This window comes from Pongo abelii, chromosome X (genome assembly GCF_028885655.2).
Source record: "Pongo abelii isolate AG06213 chromosome X, NHGRI_mPonAbe1-v2.0_pri, whole genome shotgun sequence".
NCBI classification, from domain to species: domain Eukaryota; kingdom Metazoa; phylum Chordata; class Mammalia; order Primates; family Hominidae; genus Pongo; species Pongo abelii.
In genome coordinates this window covers 49,959,234-49,975,957 of record NC_072008.2, presented here as the reverse complement: position 1 = coordinate 49,975,957, position 16,724 = coordinate 49,959,234, and the positions used below count along the sequence as shown (strand labels likewise).

The window sequence follows — 16,724 nt, the reverse complement described above, 5'->3', positions numbered from 1 at the left end:
GACCTGTTGGTAATATATGTTCTAAACTAGCCATCCTCAACACCAGATACGCATTTAAATAACCTGAGAAATACTTTTCAAATGCTCATGAATAAATGACTAAGCCCCAGACCCAGCTTAATTGTCCTGGGGTGGAGGCTGATAATCGATATATTTGTGGTTTTTTTGTTTGTTTGTTTGTTTGTTTTTGAGACGGAGTCTCACTCTGTCACCAAGGGTGGAGTGCAATGGCATGATCTCGGCTCACTGCAACCTCTGCCTCCCAGGTTCAAGCAATTCTCCTGCCTCAACCTCCCAAGTAGCTGGGACTACAGGCACCTGCCATCATGTCCAGCTAATTTTTGTTTTGTTTTGTTTTGTTTTTTTGAGACGGAGTCTTGCTCTGTCACCCAGGCTGGAGTGCACTGGCACAATCTCGGCTCACTGCAAGCTCCGCCTCCCAGGTTCATGCCATTCTCCTGCCTCAGCCTCCCAAGTAGCTGGGACTACAGGCGCCCGCCACCATGCCCAGCTAATTTTTTGTATTTTTAGTAGAGATGGAGTTTCACCGTGTTAGCCAGGATCATCTCGATCTCCTAACTTGGTGATCTGCCCACCTCAGCCTCCCAAAGTGCTGGGATTACAGGCGTGAGCCACCACGCCCAGCCTAATTTTTGTCTTTTTGTAGAGATGGGGTCTCACCATGTTGGCCAGGATGGTCTTGAACTCCTGACCTCAGGTGATCTACCTGCCTCGGCCACCCCAACTGCAGGGATAACAAGTGTGAACCACTGTGCCCAGCCGAAAATCAACATTTTTAAAATGTTCTACCAGGCAATTCCAATGGGTAGCCAGGGTTGATGAAAACTGCACCAAAAACACAGCTATTAGAATGATCAAAATCCAGATCACTGACAACAACAAATTTTGGGGAGGACGTGGAGCAACAGGAACTCTCATTCATTGCTGGTGGGAATGTAAAATGGTAAAGCCAATTTGAAAGGCAGTTTGGCAGTACTTCTTACAAAACTAAACAAACTCTTACTATTCAGTCCAGTAGTTGTACTTCTTGGTATCTACCCAAAGGAGTTGAAAACTTGTGTCTGGACATGGATGTTTATAGCTTTTTTAAACTAGCATCTTTAAAGGCTTTCCCAGATAATCTCAACATCTGTGTCTTTGCGTTGGTGTCAGTTGTTTGTCTTTCTCCATTTGAGATTCCATAACTTCCTTTTTTTTTGAAATGGAGCCTCACTCTGTCAGCCAGGCTGGAGTACAGTGGCACGATCTTGGCTCACTGCAAACTCTGCCTCCCGGGTTCAAGCAATTCTCTGCCTCAGCCTCCCGAGTAGCTGGGATTACAAGTGCCCACCACCATACCCAGCTAATTTTTGTATTTTTGGTAGACATGGGGTTTCACCATCTTGGCCAGGCTGGTCTTGAACTCCTGACCTCGTGATCTACCCGCCTCAGCCTCCCAAAATGCTGGGATTACAGGTATGAGCCACTGCACCTGGCCAAGATGCCTAACTTTCATGCTTCTTCGTATTCTGAGTAATTTTGAATTATATGCTGGATGCTTTGAATATCAGGTTATGAGACACTTGAACAATTTCTTTTTGTTTTGTTTTAGACACAGGGTCTCACTCTGTTGCCCAGGCTGGAGTGCAGTGCATGATCATAGCTCACTGCAGCCTTGAACTCCTGGGCTCAAGGGATCCTCCTGCCTCAGCCTTCACAGTAGCTAGGACTACAGGCATGTGTCATCACACTCAGCTATTTTTAATTGTTTTTTTGTAGAGACAAGGTCTCACTATGTTGCCCAGGTTGGAAACTCCTAGCCTCAAGCCATCTGTCTTCTTACTTCAGCACGCAAAAGTGCTAGGATTATTGGTGTAAGTCACTGCTCTTGGCCACACAGAACAATTTCTATTTCTCTATCTTTGAGTTCACAAACTCTTTTCTTGTCTCCATTCTGCTATTGAATCCATTTGGTAAGAATTATTTTCCTTCATTATCATATTTTCCACTTCTAAAATTTCCATTTGCTTTTTCTTTAAATATTCTTTTTGTGTGTGTGTGCCAGGACTTTGTTTTTACTTGTTTCAACAGTGTTCATGATTGCTTGTTTAAGCATTTTTTTTTTTAGATGGAGTCTCACTCTGTTGCCCAGGCTGGAGTGCAGTCGCGTGATCTCGGTTCACTGCAACCTCTGCCTCCTGGGTTCAAGCAATTCTCCTGTTTCTGACTCCCGAGTAGCTAAGACTACAGGTGCGCACCACCACGCCCAGCTAATTTTTTGCATTTTTAGTAGAGACGGGGTTTCACCATGTTGGTCAAGCTGGTCTCGAACTCCTGACCTCAAGTGATCCACCCACCTCGGCCTCCCAAAGTGCTGGGATTACAGGCATGAGCAACCACGCCCAGCCTAAGTGTTTATAAAATAGCATCTTTAAAGGCTTTCCCACATAATCCCAACATCTCTATCTTAGCAGTGGTGTCCGTTGATTGTCTTTCCCTCTTTCAGTGGCCCTATTTTCCTGGTTCTTCATATTCTGAGTAATTTTGAATTATATGCTAGACATTTTAAATATTTAGTTATGAGACTCTTAGTCTTGTATAATGCTATGGGGTATGTTGCTATTTCTGTTTTAGCAGGTCGTCTACCTCACTTCACAGGCAGCCACCATGGTCCTTGTTCCTATGGCGGGGCCAGAGCAAGAGAGGGCCCTGCAGGGGAGGGGGGCTCAGTTGAAGATGGAATGAGTTTTGAGGGGAGCACTATTTGAGGTATTTGAGTACCCAAGGCATATGAAACAGCAGAGGGAGGTTGGATTCCATTATCTTCACGGGGATGAAAATAGGGAGTGTGGGGTGTGGGGCTGGGAACTGCAGCCCTCCCCACCTTTGGGTGCTGGCCTCAGTGCGCATGTTCACTGGGTGCCTTCCCGTCGGCCCCTTCGCCCACGTGAAGAACGCCAGGGAGCTGTGAGGGTGTGGAGTCGCGTTCCTGCTGTCCGGACACTTTTTTCCTCTACTGAGACTCATCTGGTGGATCCGCAGGCCAGTCCTCCCGGGGGCTGAAGTGTGAGTGAGGGTGAGGAGGAGCCAGTGGGCTTCAGGCGGAGCCAGTGGGCTTAGGGCAGGTTCGGTGGGCCCCTCGGTCTGGTGGTGTGTGGCTTTTGAGGGAGAAGGGCCTCAGTGGCCTCCAAAAGAGAAGGGCCTCGAGCTCGTCCTCCTTCTCCTCACAGGCTGCGACGCCGCCATCGGCTTTGTGGTCGTGAAGGGGCCAGGACAGGGAGGAAAGTGGGCCGTGAGGGGGAAGCGGTCAGGGGCTCAGGTGAAAATGGGGCGAGTGCTGCGGGTGCTGTTGGAGGGGTCAAAGTCCCGAGGTGGTAGGAACCCATGACACAGGGCACATTCCTGAGTCCTGAATGGGGCCCTGGGGCGGGAGGTAGGTGGTGAAGATGGCGGTAAAGAAGGGGCCTGGAACCTGGGAAGGCTGTGGGCTGGTGAGCGTCCCCCAGCGGTGTGGAGTGGGGAGTGCCCAAGTGAGAAACACCCGAGTGAGAAGCGTGGCAAGGTCTCACCTCTGCCATGGAAGGTCCGGAAACAATGGGAAGGACTAGGAGAGGCTGTGTGGTCCAACCAAACTTGATTTGAGGGGGGTGAATGGCTCTAGTAAGTGGGAGTGTGCCAAAAGCAGCAGTCACGGGAATTGTGATTCACTAGTGTTTTCATGTGGAGTCCGCTTGTGAAACTAAACCTCATCAGAAACGTCCTCTGTCAGAGGGGCGCAGTGGTGCGCGCCTGTAGTCCCAGCTACTCCGGACGAGGCAGGAGGATCGCTTGAGCGGGAGGTCGAGGCTGCAGTGAAGTGTGATCACGCCACTGCATTCCAGCGTGAGCAACAGAGCGAGATTCTGTGTCTAAAAGAAATTTTAAAATAATGTCCTCTGCCTTTTGCCGCATGCCTTAAGATGACTGCTCTGCCAGCTTGGGGAGCATAAGTGGCTTTGCAAGCACTCAGAAAACGTACACACTTGCACTTAACTCTGGGACTTATTTTGAGAGTATTTTCAAAATTAAAATGACAAGTTAACATTTAGCCATGGAAGTGATCGAATATAGCTATCCTCTCAAGTGCATGTTCCCAATCACGGTTTTCTCTTTTCAGTGTGAAATATGGGTTTTCAAAGAAGATTAATCTATCGGCGTAGACCAATAATCTATATAGAATCTTCTGAGGTAATTGGGCCTATGCTGTTGAGTGCTTTAACGTTAATTCGATGTTTTCTATTAGCAGAAATTAATTTTTGTGATAGTGTTGTTGCATTAGTATAGATACACTAATAAAGGTAGTTCATGCTGATAAAAAAAATGATTCTGGCATCTCATGAAGCAAATATTGATTCAGGAGGATTTTTTTTTTCTCTTGTGTTCTCCAACTTTTGGCCATGACTTCCTTCTCATGCTTTGCTTGTGAATGACACATAGATTATACACATCTATTCCAACAGAGTGTAATAGCTTCCAAAGTCCTTGTGGGTAACTTTTCTCGCAGTAACCTTTCTGTGGGTAGAGTAGCCTTATTAACCATATAGAATAAAGTTGGAGAAATGTTTTTAGGTTCAGTTATGATCAGAAACATCTGTGCATTCTCTGTGTGTATACATATATATTTTTTGACATGTATTAATAACAAAACTTTTTGTCTTTGCACACTCACACACATATTCCCTACCACAAGGAGTCCAGTGATGAGCAACCTGACGAAGAGGAATCACCAACTCAAAGTCAGGATTCTACACCTGCTGAAGAGAGAGAGGATGAGGGAGCATCTGCAGCTCAAGGTAAAGGGAAAGGGAAGAAGAATGCCTGTTGGGGTGTGTCTGTCTCTGTGTGTGTGTGTGTGTGTGTGTGTGTGTGCCTCGTGCATTGTCACATACCAGGAACAGGAGGAATGAAAACCATGCAAACGATGCCTAGAAATTGACTGGAAAAGTGAAGAGGGTATAGTTTGCAGCTTACCTTAGGGAAATAAATCCCTCACTATGATAAAATTTCTCCACTTTATGAATGAGAGAATGGAGGCCCTGGGATTGTGTTTTGTCCAAGAACACTTGACTGGTGAATACAAAATTTGTGTTTTGTTCCAAAGTTTGTGTCTTCCTACCATCTATGTTGCTGTAACAATAGTAAATGATTTTGCTGAAAGTGCTTAAAACTCAAATGCTTTACTGTAATGTAGCTTAGTACTGGCCCAGGAATAGACCCAGTTCAGAGGAGCAGGAGCAACTCCAAAAACTGAGTTGCTGATTGCTGGCCACCATTTCCTTTGATATTTTTATGTGGTAAGTTTGTTGAAAGCTGGAGAATTCAGGATACTGCCATATAGGTAGCTGGTGCAGTATGATTTTTTAAGTGGCTTTTAAGAGGTGATTAAATCCTTTTATGGTTAGAAAAACCAAAAAAAGGAATTATCCTGAGATTAACATGAGATGGAAATAATTTCTCCGAGATAAAATATTTTGAAGCAAAACAATTACCTAACTCAGGTCATGGATTATTCTAAGGATTCACTGTTAAAGGTATCTAGAATAAGACTGACAACAATGCCCATTAATTGCTGTCCACCCATTCCTTTGTTCTCAGCGTGAGACAGTATATTTGCCGTAATTCACAAATAATGTAATTTTTGGTGCTTTGTTCTACATGGGGTTCATTTAGGGAATATTACATTTAGGACCTTTGGACCTAAATATAACTTTATTTGAACAAAGTTAAGTTTCTATTTACCCCAGTAGATAATGGGTGTCGTGACTGTAAGATTTTCCATAGTCCTCAAATCCATCCAGCTAATCAATCCTTCAGAAATTGACATTGTAATTGTAACTGAAATCCTATCCATGATGTAGACTTCAGATTTCTTAGCTGATGCACACTGCTCTTGGTACTCTATGGCTGAATATAAGCATTATACATGTCCTGTGGTTTATCCTTAGATTGTCATTTAGTAGAAAGGTCTCAAACTGGGCTTAGTGCCGTGCAATCATAGTCCCAGCTACCTGGGAGGCTGAGGTGAGAGGATTGCTTGAGCCTAGGGTTCAAGACCAGCCTGGGAAACATAGTGAGACCTCATCGCAAATAAATAAATAAATAAATAAATAAATGTTTCGTTATATAGGAAAACAAACATGTAAAGTTTGTTCTTAGTTGCTGGTAATGTTGCAAACATAACTCCTTACTGAACTATAACACTTAAAATTAGTTACCATGGTAAATTTTATGTTATGTGTATTTTTTACCACAATTAAAAAAAAAACTTCTGTCTTCCTAAAGTTCAGTGTAGTTGTCATATATTCTTACAAGTTTTTACTTTATATATTTTCAAGACATAACATTTGTAGAAAATTTGCAAGAATAGTACAATGAACTCATATACTTTTCCCTAGATTCACCAATTGTTAATAGCTTCTGCTCCATTGGTTTCACATCTCTTCCCTCCCTCTCTTACCCTGCTGCCCACACACTCACACACACACTTATGGATATTATGTTTACTCTTATTAATGCTGCATTGTTCAGATAAGGTTTCAGCTATTATGGCCCTTTACCCTAAGTACTTGAGAGTGTTTATATACCCTCAGAACAAAGAAAAAGTCATTCCTTGGATAATCACTGCACAATGATCAAACTCAGGACATTTAACAATGAGAACCTGCAGTCATTTAATATACAGAGTATACTCAGATTTTGCCAGTTATCCAGATAATTTTCTTTTTTCTTTCTTTTTTTTTTTTTTTTCATATGGAGTCTCACTCTGTTGCCCAGGTTGGAGTGCACTGGCAAGATCTCGGCTCTCTCTAACCTCCACCTCCCAGGCTCAAGAGATTCTCATGCCTCAGCCTCCTGAGTAGTTGGGACTACAGGCAATGGCCACCGCGCCTGCCTAATTTTTTTTTTCTTTTGTATTTTTAGCAGAGCCTGGGTTTCACCATGTTGGCCAGGCTGGTCTCTAACTCCTGACCTCAGATGATCCGCCCACCTTGGTCTCCCAAAGTGCTGGGATTCCAGGTGTGAGCCACCATGCCTGGCTGGCTGATACTGACATTTTTCAAGAGGATAGACCAGTTGGTTTGCGGAATGTTTAGCACTTTGGGCTTTTTCGTGTAGTTTCTGAAGACTGTTTTTTCACTCACCATTTATTGGTGCCTACTCATGCCATATAACTTGCTAGGTGCTAGGAGTCTAAATGCTAATGAGAGACAGGATGTCAGCCTTGAGTCATTTAATATGATAAGGACAATCAGAAATACAATAATAGATAAGTGCAAAGGAGGCAACAAAGTTGTCTGAGGGCAGTCTTCAGAAAGGAAGAGGGTAATATTTGGAAAACCCTGTTTTCCTGTTTTCTGCCAACAGACTCCTGAAATAATGTTCTTGGGATTCTTATCAACACATTTATTATTACAGTAGCTAAAGCTTTTATTTAATAAGACCAAGAGCATGAATATTATTTTCTTATTCATATTTCATGTGTTGCTGCTTAAAATGATAATTTTGTTTTATCTTAAGGGCAGGAGCCTGAAGCTGATAGCCAGGAACTGGTTCAGCCACAGATTGGGTATGAGCTTGGAGATGGTCCTGATGCCAAGAGGGTGTGCCTGCGAAATGAAGAGCAGATGAAACTGCCCGCAGAAGGTAGGTAGTCCATTAAGCATGCAAATTGTAGGGTGTCTGTTTCCACAGTATTATAATTTTCTTTCTTTTTCTGAGATGGAGTCTCACTCTGTCACCCAGGCTGGAGTGCAGTGGCTCAATCTTGGCTCACTGCAACATCCACCTCCTGGGTTTAAGTGATTCTCCTGCCTCAGCCTCCCGAGCAGCTAGGATTACAGGCGTGTGCCACCACAGGCACCTAATTTTTGTAATTTTAGTAGAGACGGGGTTTTGTCATGTTGCACAGACTGGTGTCGAACTCCTGACCTCAGGTGATCCACCCAGCTTAGCCTCCCAAAGTCCTGAGATTACAGCCCTGCCACAGTGCCTGACAAATAAATGTTTCTCTTTTTTTGTATTTTAGTAGAGACAGGATTTCACCACATTAGCCAGGCTGGTCTTGAACTCCCGACCTCAAGTGATCTGCCCACCTTGGCATCCCAAAATGTTGGTATTTAAGGTGTGAGCCACCATGCCTGGCCCAGATAATTTCCTTTGTAGAATTTCTTTTTCTGATCCAGAGTCCAGTTCAAGATCACGTCTTGCATGTGCTTCTCATGTGTTTTTACTTTCCTTTAATCTGTAACGTTTCCTTAATTTTTCTTTGTCATTCAGGATACGGACATTTTTTAAGAGGATAGACAAGTTGGTGTGCAGAATGTTCAGCATTTGGGGATTTTTCATGTATTTTTTAAAGAACTTTTTTCACTCAGCGTTTATTGGTGGCTACTCATGCCATGCAGGAGTCTAAGTGCCAGGAGTGTAAGTGCTGTGAGAGACAGGGTTTCAGCCTTGAGTCATTTAATATGATAAGGACAATCAGAAGTAGAATAACACAGAAGTGCAAAGGCAGCAACAAAGTTGTCTGAAGGCAGTCTTCGGAAAGGAAGAGGGTAATATTTGGAAAACCTTGTTTTCCTGTTTTCTGCCAACAGACTCCTGAAATAATGTTCTTGGGATTCTTATCAACACATTTATTATTACACTAGTGAAAGCTTTTATTTAATAACACTGAGCATGAATATTATTTTCTTATTCATATTTCATGTTTTACTGCTTCAATTGATTATATATATATTTATATATTTTTATATATTTTTATATATTTATTTTTCTATATATTTATGTATTTTTAATATATTTATATGTATTTATATATATTTATATATATTCATATATAAATATATATATTTATGTATATTTATATTTATATATATTATATATTTATATGTATTTTTATATATAATATATATATTATATGTATATATATACATATATAATATATATATTATATATATATTTATATATATATTATATATATTTATATATATATTTATATATATTTATAAACATATTTATATATATTTGTATACATATTTATATATATTTATATACATATTTATATATATTTATATATATTTATATATTTATATAAATTTATATATATATTTCTATGTTTATATATATTTACATACATATTTATATATATTTATATATATATATAAATATTTATATATATATATATTTATATATATATTTATATATATTTATATATATTTGTATATATTTATATATATTCATATATATTTATATATTTATATAAATTTATATAAATTTATATATATATTTCTATATTTATATATTTACATACATATTTATATATATTTATATATATAAATATTTATATATATTTATATATATATAAATATTTATATATATTTATATATATATAAATATTTATATGTATTTATATATATAAATATTTATATATATTTATATATATATATTTATATATATATTTATATATATTTATATATATTTGTATATATTTATATATATTCATATATATTTATATATTCATATATATGTTCATATATATTTATATATTTATATATATTTATATCTATTTATATATTTATATATTAATATATATATTTATATATATTTATATATTTATATATATTTATATATATATATATTTTTATATATATTTATATATCTATATTTATATATATTTATATATTTATATATATATTTATAAGTTTATATATTTATATATATTTATATATATATTTATATATTTATATATGTTTTTATATTTTTCATATATATTTATGTATTTATATATATTTATATATATTTATATGTATTTATATAAATATATATTTGTATATGTTTATATAAAAATTTATATATTTATATATATTTATATAAAAATTTATATATTTATATATATTTATATAAAAATTTATATATTTATATATATTTATATAAAAATATATATATATTTATATAAAAATATATATATTTATATAAAAATATATATATATTTATATAAAAATATATATATTTATATAAAAATATATATATATTTATATAAAAATATATATATATATTTATATAAAAATATATATATATTTATATAAAAATATATATATATATTTATATAAAAATATATATATATTTATATAAAAATATATATATATATTTATATAAAAATATATATATATATTTATATAAAAAAATATATATATATTTATATAAAAAAATATATATATATTTATATAAAAAAATATATATATATTTATATAAAAAAATATATATATATTTATATAAATATATATATATATTTATATAAAAATATATATATATTTATATAAAAATATATATATATTTATATAAAAATATATATATATATTTATATAAAAATATATATATATTTATATAAAAATATATATATATATAAAAATATATATATATATTTATATAAAAATATATATATATTTATATAAAAATATATATATATTTATATAAAAATATATATATATTTATATAAAAATATATATATTTATATATATTTATATAAAATTTTAAATATTTATATATTTATATATATTTATATAAAAATATATATTTATATATATTTATATAAAAATATATATTTATATATATTTATATAAAAATATATATTTATATATATTTATATAAAAATATATATTTATATATATTTATATAAAAATATATATTTATATATTTATGTATTTATATATTTATATAAAAATATATATTTATATGTTTCTATATTTATATAAAAATATATATATTTATATATTTATATATATAATATATATTTTTTATATTATATAAATAATTATATATATATTATATATATTATATATATATTATATATATTATATATAATTATAATATATTAATATATATTATATTATTATAATATATATTATATATATTATATATTATATATATTATATATATTATATATTATATTATATATAATTATATATATATTATATATATTGTATATATATTATATATATTATATATATTATATAATTATATATATTATACATAAATATATTAATTAATATAATATATTAATATATATTAATATATATTTCTTAATAATATATATTCATATAAAAATATATATATTCATATAGTCATATAAAAATATATATTTATATATTTATATAAATATATATTTCTATATATTTATATAAAAATATATATTTCTATATATTTATATAAAATATATATTTATATATTCATATAAAAATATATATTTATATATTTATATAAAATATATATTTATATATTCATATAAAAATATATATTTATATATTTATATATTTATATAAAAACTATATATATATATTTATATATTTATATAAAAATATATATTTATATATTTATATATTTATATAAAAATATATATATATTTATATATTTATATATTTATATATTTATATAAAAATATATAAAAATATATATTTATATATTTATATATTTATATAAAAATATATATTTATATAAAAATATATATTTATATATTTATATATTATATAAAAATATATGAAAATATATATATTTATATAAAAATATATATTTATATATTCATATAAAAATATATATATTTATATATTCATATAAAAATATATATTTATGTATTTATATAAATATACATTTATATGTATATATATAAATATACATTTATATGTATTTATATAAATATATATAAATATATATATATGAATATATAAATATATATTTATATATATGAATATATATTTATATATTTATATATATTTGTATATTTATATATATTTTTATATTTTTTAATATATTGTATATAAATATATATATTTATATATTCATATATAGTTATATATTTTTTATATAAATATATATATTTCTATATTTATATAAATACATTTAAATATCTATAAATATATAAATATATACATTTATATAAATATCTATAAATATATATAAATATAAAAATATATAAGTATATATTTTTTATATATTTATATAAAATATATGTATATAAAATATATATAATTTATATAAATATACATATTTATATAAAAAAATATATTTATATAAAGTATATATATTTATATATATTTACGTATATTAATATAGATATATTTACGTATATATTTATATATTTATATAAATATATATATTCATATATTTATGTAAATATTTATATATATTGATATATTTATATATATATTTATATAAATATATATTTTTATATATATATAAATATACGTTTATATATTTATATAAATATATACATTTATATATTTATATAAATATATACAGTTATATATATTTATATATTTATGTAAAAAATATATACATATATTTATATAAATATATATATATTTATATATATTTATATAAAAATATATTTATATATATTTATATAAAAATGTATTTATATATTTATATAAAAATATATATTTATATATTTATACATATTTATATATTTATATATTTATATAAATATTTATATAAATAAATATTTATATAAATATATTCATATAAATATATTTATATATATTTATATGAATATAATATGTATATTTCTATATATATTTATATAAAATAATATGTATATTTTCACATATTTATACATAAATATGTATATTTTTACATATTTATACAAAAATATGTATATTTTTACATATTTATACATAAATATGTATATTGATATATTTATACATAAATATGTATATTTCGATATATTTATACATAAATATGTAGATTTCGATATATTTATACATAAATATGTAGATTTAGATATATTTATACAGAAATATGTATATTTATATATTTATACATAAATATGTATATTTATACATAAATATGTATATTTATACTTAAATATGTATATTTATATATACTTATGTATAAGTATGTATATTTATACATATTTATATATTAATATGTATATTTTTATATAAATATGTATATTCATAGATATTTATATATAAATATGTATATTCATAGATATTTATATATAAATATGTATATTCAGAGATATTTATATATAAATATGTATATTCAGAGATATTTATATTTAAAATGTATATTCATAGATATTTATATATAAATATGTATATTCATAAATTTTATATATAAATATGTATATTCATAGATGTTTATATATAAATATGTATATTCATAGATATTTATATGTATATTTATAGATGTTTATATATAAATATATAAATAAAATATTTATGTATAAATATATATATATATATTTTTTAAGGGCCAGAGCCTGAAGCGGATAGCCAGGAACAGGTTCACCCGAAGACTGGGTGTGAGCGTGGAGATGGTCCTGATGTCCAGGAGTTGGGCCTGCCAAATCCAGAGGAGGTGAAAACACCTGAGGAAGGTAGGCAATCCATTAGGCATGCAAATTGTAGGGTGTCTGTTTCCACAGTATCATATTATAAGAATTATTATTTTTTTGAGACAGAGTCTCACTCTGTCAACCAGGCTGGAGTGCAGTGGTGCCATCTCGGCTCACTGGAACTTCTGCCTCCCAGTTTCAAGTGATTCTCCTCCCTCAGCCTCCCAAGTAGCTGGGATTACAGGCGTGCTCCACTGTGCCCAGCTAATTTTTGTATTTTTAGTAGAGACGAGGTTTTGCCATTTTGCATAAGCTGGTCTCAAACTCCTGATCTCAGGTGATCCACCCACCTCGGCCTCCTAACTCGGCCTGCTAAAGTGCCAGGATTACAGGCATGAGCCACTGCACCTGACCCAGTATTATGTTTTTAGTAACACAGGGGTAATAATACTGCCTCTTTAATAATAGAGTTCTTATATAAAGGTTATTTGAAACGTAGTTCAGGTCCCAGCAGCCAACTTATAGACTGTCAGATACAGAAACAAACTGAGTCAAAGCCATATTGAATTATAACTTTTGAGTATAAATCCTTAAACCAATAGCTCATGATTTTCAGATGCTTTTGTAAAGGTCTGCTTTTAATAAATACATAACACATTTGTAACACCCATCAGTTGGTGTGAAATATGCTGAAGCACTGATGCAGGTTCTAATACCAGCTCTTACAGCATTGGTGAGATTCTGAGCAAATCCCTTACCTTCTAAACCTATCTTTGGTCTTATAAAAATAGTGAGTTTAAGTCAGATATTTTAAAATCCTTTTCCATTCTGGTTCTTTCATACTTTGATCCTGTTGCGTAGAATGCATAGGATACAGAGATCATCTGTTTTACATGATTTGTTTATCATAAATCATCAAACCCTGGCCTAAGTCATCCGAAAACCTCCTAATTGAGATTTCATTGCTACTAAGAAAGGGAGCGGGCACTCTGCTTCGTGTTAGTTTTTCTGTGTGGAGACCTGAATTCCTATTCTTAGGTACTGTCAGTTTTTGAATTGTCACTCTGACAGAGTGACGAGTCTCACTCTGTCACCCAGACTGGGGTGCTGTGGTGTGATTTCAGCTCACTGCAACCTCGGCCTCCCAGGCTCAAGTGATCCTCCCAACTCAGCCTCCTGAGCAGCTGGAACTACAGGCACAAGCTGCCATGCCTGATTGATGTTGTTTTTTTAAAAAAAATTTTTTATACAGATGAGGTCTCACTATGTTGCCCAGGCTGGGATTCTCTGGCCCTTAATTGCTTTTTAAATCTTTCTCCAAGGAAACCTTGAGTGAGTGAATAATCAAATGGTGAGAGACCATTTAGTTTCTATTTTCTGTGGGATGTAGGTCAGTGATGCTCAGCATGGGTGTGAGTAAGATGCCTGTGCTATGCACATTCCCTGCCCCACTGTCAGTCTTCATGAGCCACTATTTCTAATAAGACTGTAGACACATACATGATCTCTAACCATATCAAATGTTGCATGTAGGTTTCAGCTTTTGAGGCATCAGTTGGTAAGATTTGAAGTTCAAAGATCATGACTCCAGTACTTTCTGAGTAATCCACTGAAGTATGTTCTACACGTGTTTTCCAAATTGCTGACTTAATTATAAGTGCTTCTGAATTTAAAAGAAGCACTTGATGTTTACGGAATTAATTACCTTTAAATTCTACAGGTCCACCCTCAAAGTTTATACAGAGGTTTACTTGGCTATAAGACACAGGACAGCCCTTAGGGTTCTATTTTTAGTCCATTTTATAAAACCCAAATTGTAGTGTCCTTTGTGTGTGCCTTTAGGGTCATCTAAATAATCTGCTGCTAAATCATGTTGCTAACAGTTATGCTTCTGTTACAGATGAAGGGCAATCACAGCCTTAAAAGAAGACACGCTGAAATGATGCAGGCTGCTCCTGTGTTGGAAATTTGACCATTAAAATTCTCCCAATAAAGCTTTACAGCCTTCTGCAAAGAAGTCTTGTGCATCTTTTGTTAATTTTATTTCCAGGTATTTGATGCTCTGAAATGTGTATCATTCTTTGACATTTTATATGCTAGCTGTTTGAGCTGGTATGTAGCGGCATAATTCCTACATATTGAGTTTCTATCCAGCAACCTTGTTAAATATGCTTATTATTTCTAAAAGTTTACTTCTAGATCCTTTTCAGTTTTCAACATACAGAATCATATCGTCTTTGAATAAGAACAATTTTGTTTCTGTCACTTTTTTTTTCTGTTTTCTTTTGTATTTTTTGTAGACACATGGTTTTGCCATGTTGCCCAGTTCGTTCTTGAACTCCTGAGCTCAAGTGATCCACCCACCTCGGCCTCCCAAAGTGCTGGGATTGCAGGCATGAGCCACTGCGCCCAGCCTGTTGCTGCCATTTTAAACACTTTTATTTCCTTTTCTCATTTTAGGGGCATTGGGCAGACCCACCTGGTATAATGGTGATAGTGGACATCCCTGTCTTATCCCTGATCAGAAATGGAAAAATTTCAACATTTCAACATAATATTTACCGTACTTTTTTTGTAGATTGACTTCAACAGTCAGTCATTCCACTCTGTTCTAGTTTGCTGAGAGTGTTCATTTTGAATATATGTTGAGTTTCATCAAATACTGCATCTATTGTGATTATCACTGCATTTTTTCATTAATCTGTTAAAGTAGTGAATTAGATTGATAAATTTGTACTTTTTTGTTTTATATTTTTAAAAATTGAGACAGGGTGTCACTCTGTCACCCAGGCTGGAGTGCTGTGGTGTTATCACAGCTCACTTCAGCCTTGACCTCCTGGGCACAAGGGATCCTCCCACCTCAGCCTCCTGAATAGGACTATAGGCACATGCCACCATGTCCAGCTAGTTTTTCTATTGTTTTGTAGAGATGAGATTTTGTCATGTTGCCCAGGCTGCTCTCGAACTTCTGATCTCAGGTGGTCTGCCCACCTCAGCCTCCCAAAGTGCTAGGATTACAGGTGTGAGCCTTGGCCTGGCCACATTTTTCTTATATAGGGATCTTGTCTGTGTAAAGATTCAACTTACCTGTATGTTTGTGCGGGTGGGCTAACAGCATGATGAAATTTATCATTCTATTGATTTAAAGAAAACTATCCTTGACTTTCTAGTGTGTAAGTACATCAAAGCATAACTATAATTATTTTGAAAGCATATATTGTTATGGGCGTTGGGACCCCTGCACTTTCCACTGCTGTGGGAGTATGTCCTTGTAGGTATCTGTATTCTGTTTTCTCAACTGCAAACATCTTAGGACCATGGGTTGTGACTGGCAAGGAATGTGCCTTGCTAA

The 16,724-nt window shown here is 32.1% G+C and overlaps 1 protein-coding gene across 1 annotated transcript; it reads left to right on the top strand.

The window, feature by feature from the left end:
* The first annotated feature begins 2,951 nt into the window (after nucleotides 1–2,951).
* PAGE1 (PAGE family member 1) lies at nucleotides 2,952–15,389 on the top strand. The gene is made up of 6 exons (XM_002831642.3): nucleotides 2,952–3,066; nucleotides 4,157–4,227; nucleotides 4,730–4,832; nucleotides 7,558–7,683; nucleotides 13,289–13,414; nucleotides 15,273–15,389. Exons 2-6 carry the CDS (start codon nucleotides 4,165–4,167, stop codon nucleotides 15,293–15,295), a joined length of 441 nt encoding a protein of 146 aa, XP_002831688.3. The 5' UTR covers nucleotides 2,952–3,066; nucleotides 4,157–4,164; the 3' UTR covers nucleotides 15,296–15,389.
* The last annotated feature ends 1,335 nt before the right edge of the window (nucleotides 15,390–16,724 follow it).

Coding starts and splice junctions, on each gene's coding strand:
- PAGE1 (XM_002831642.3), top strand. CDS start 4,165: ATGGGTTTTCAAAGAAGATTAATCTATCGGCGTAGACCAATAATCTAT. Junction 4,833..7,557: donor GGGAGCATCTGCAGCTCAAG/GTAAAGGGAAAG, acceptor TTTTATCTTAAG/GGCAGGAGCCTGAAGCTGAT. Junction 13,415..15,272: donor GGTGAAAACACCTGAGGAAG/GTAGGCAATCCA, acceptor CTTCTGTTACAG/ATGAAGGGCAATCACAGCCT.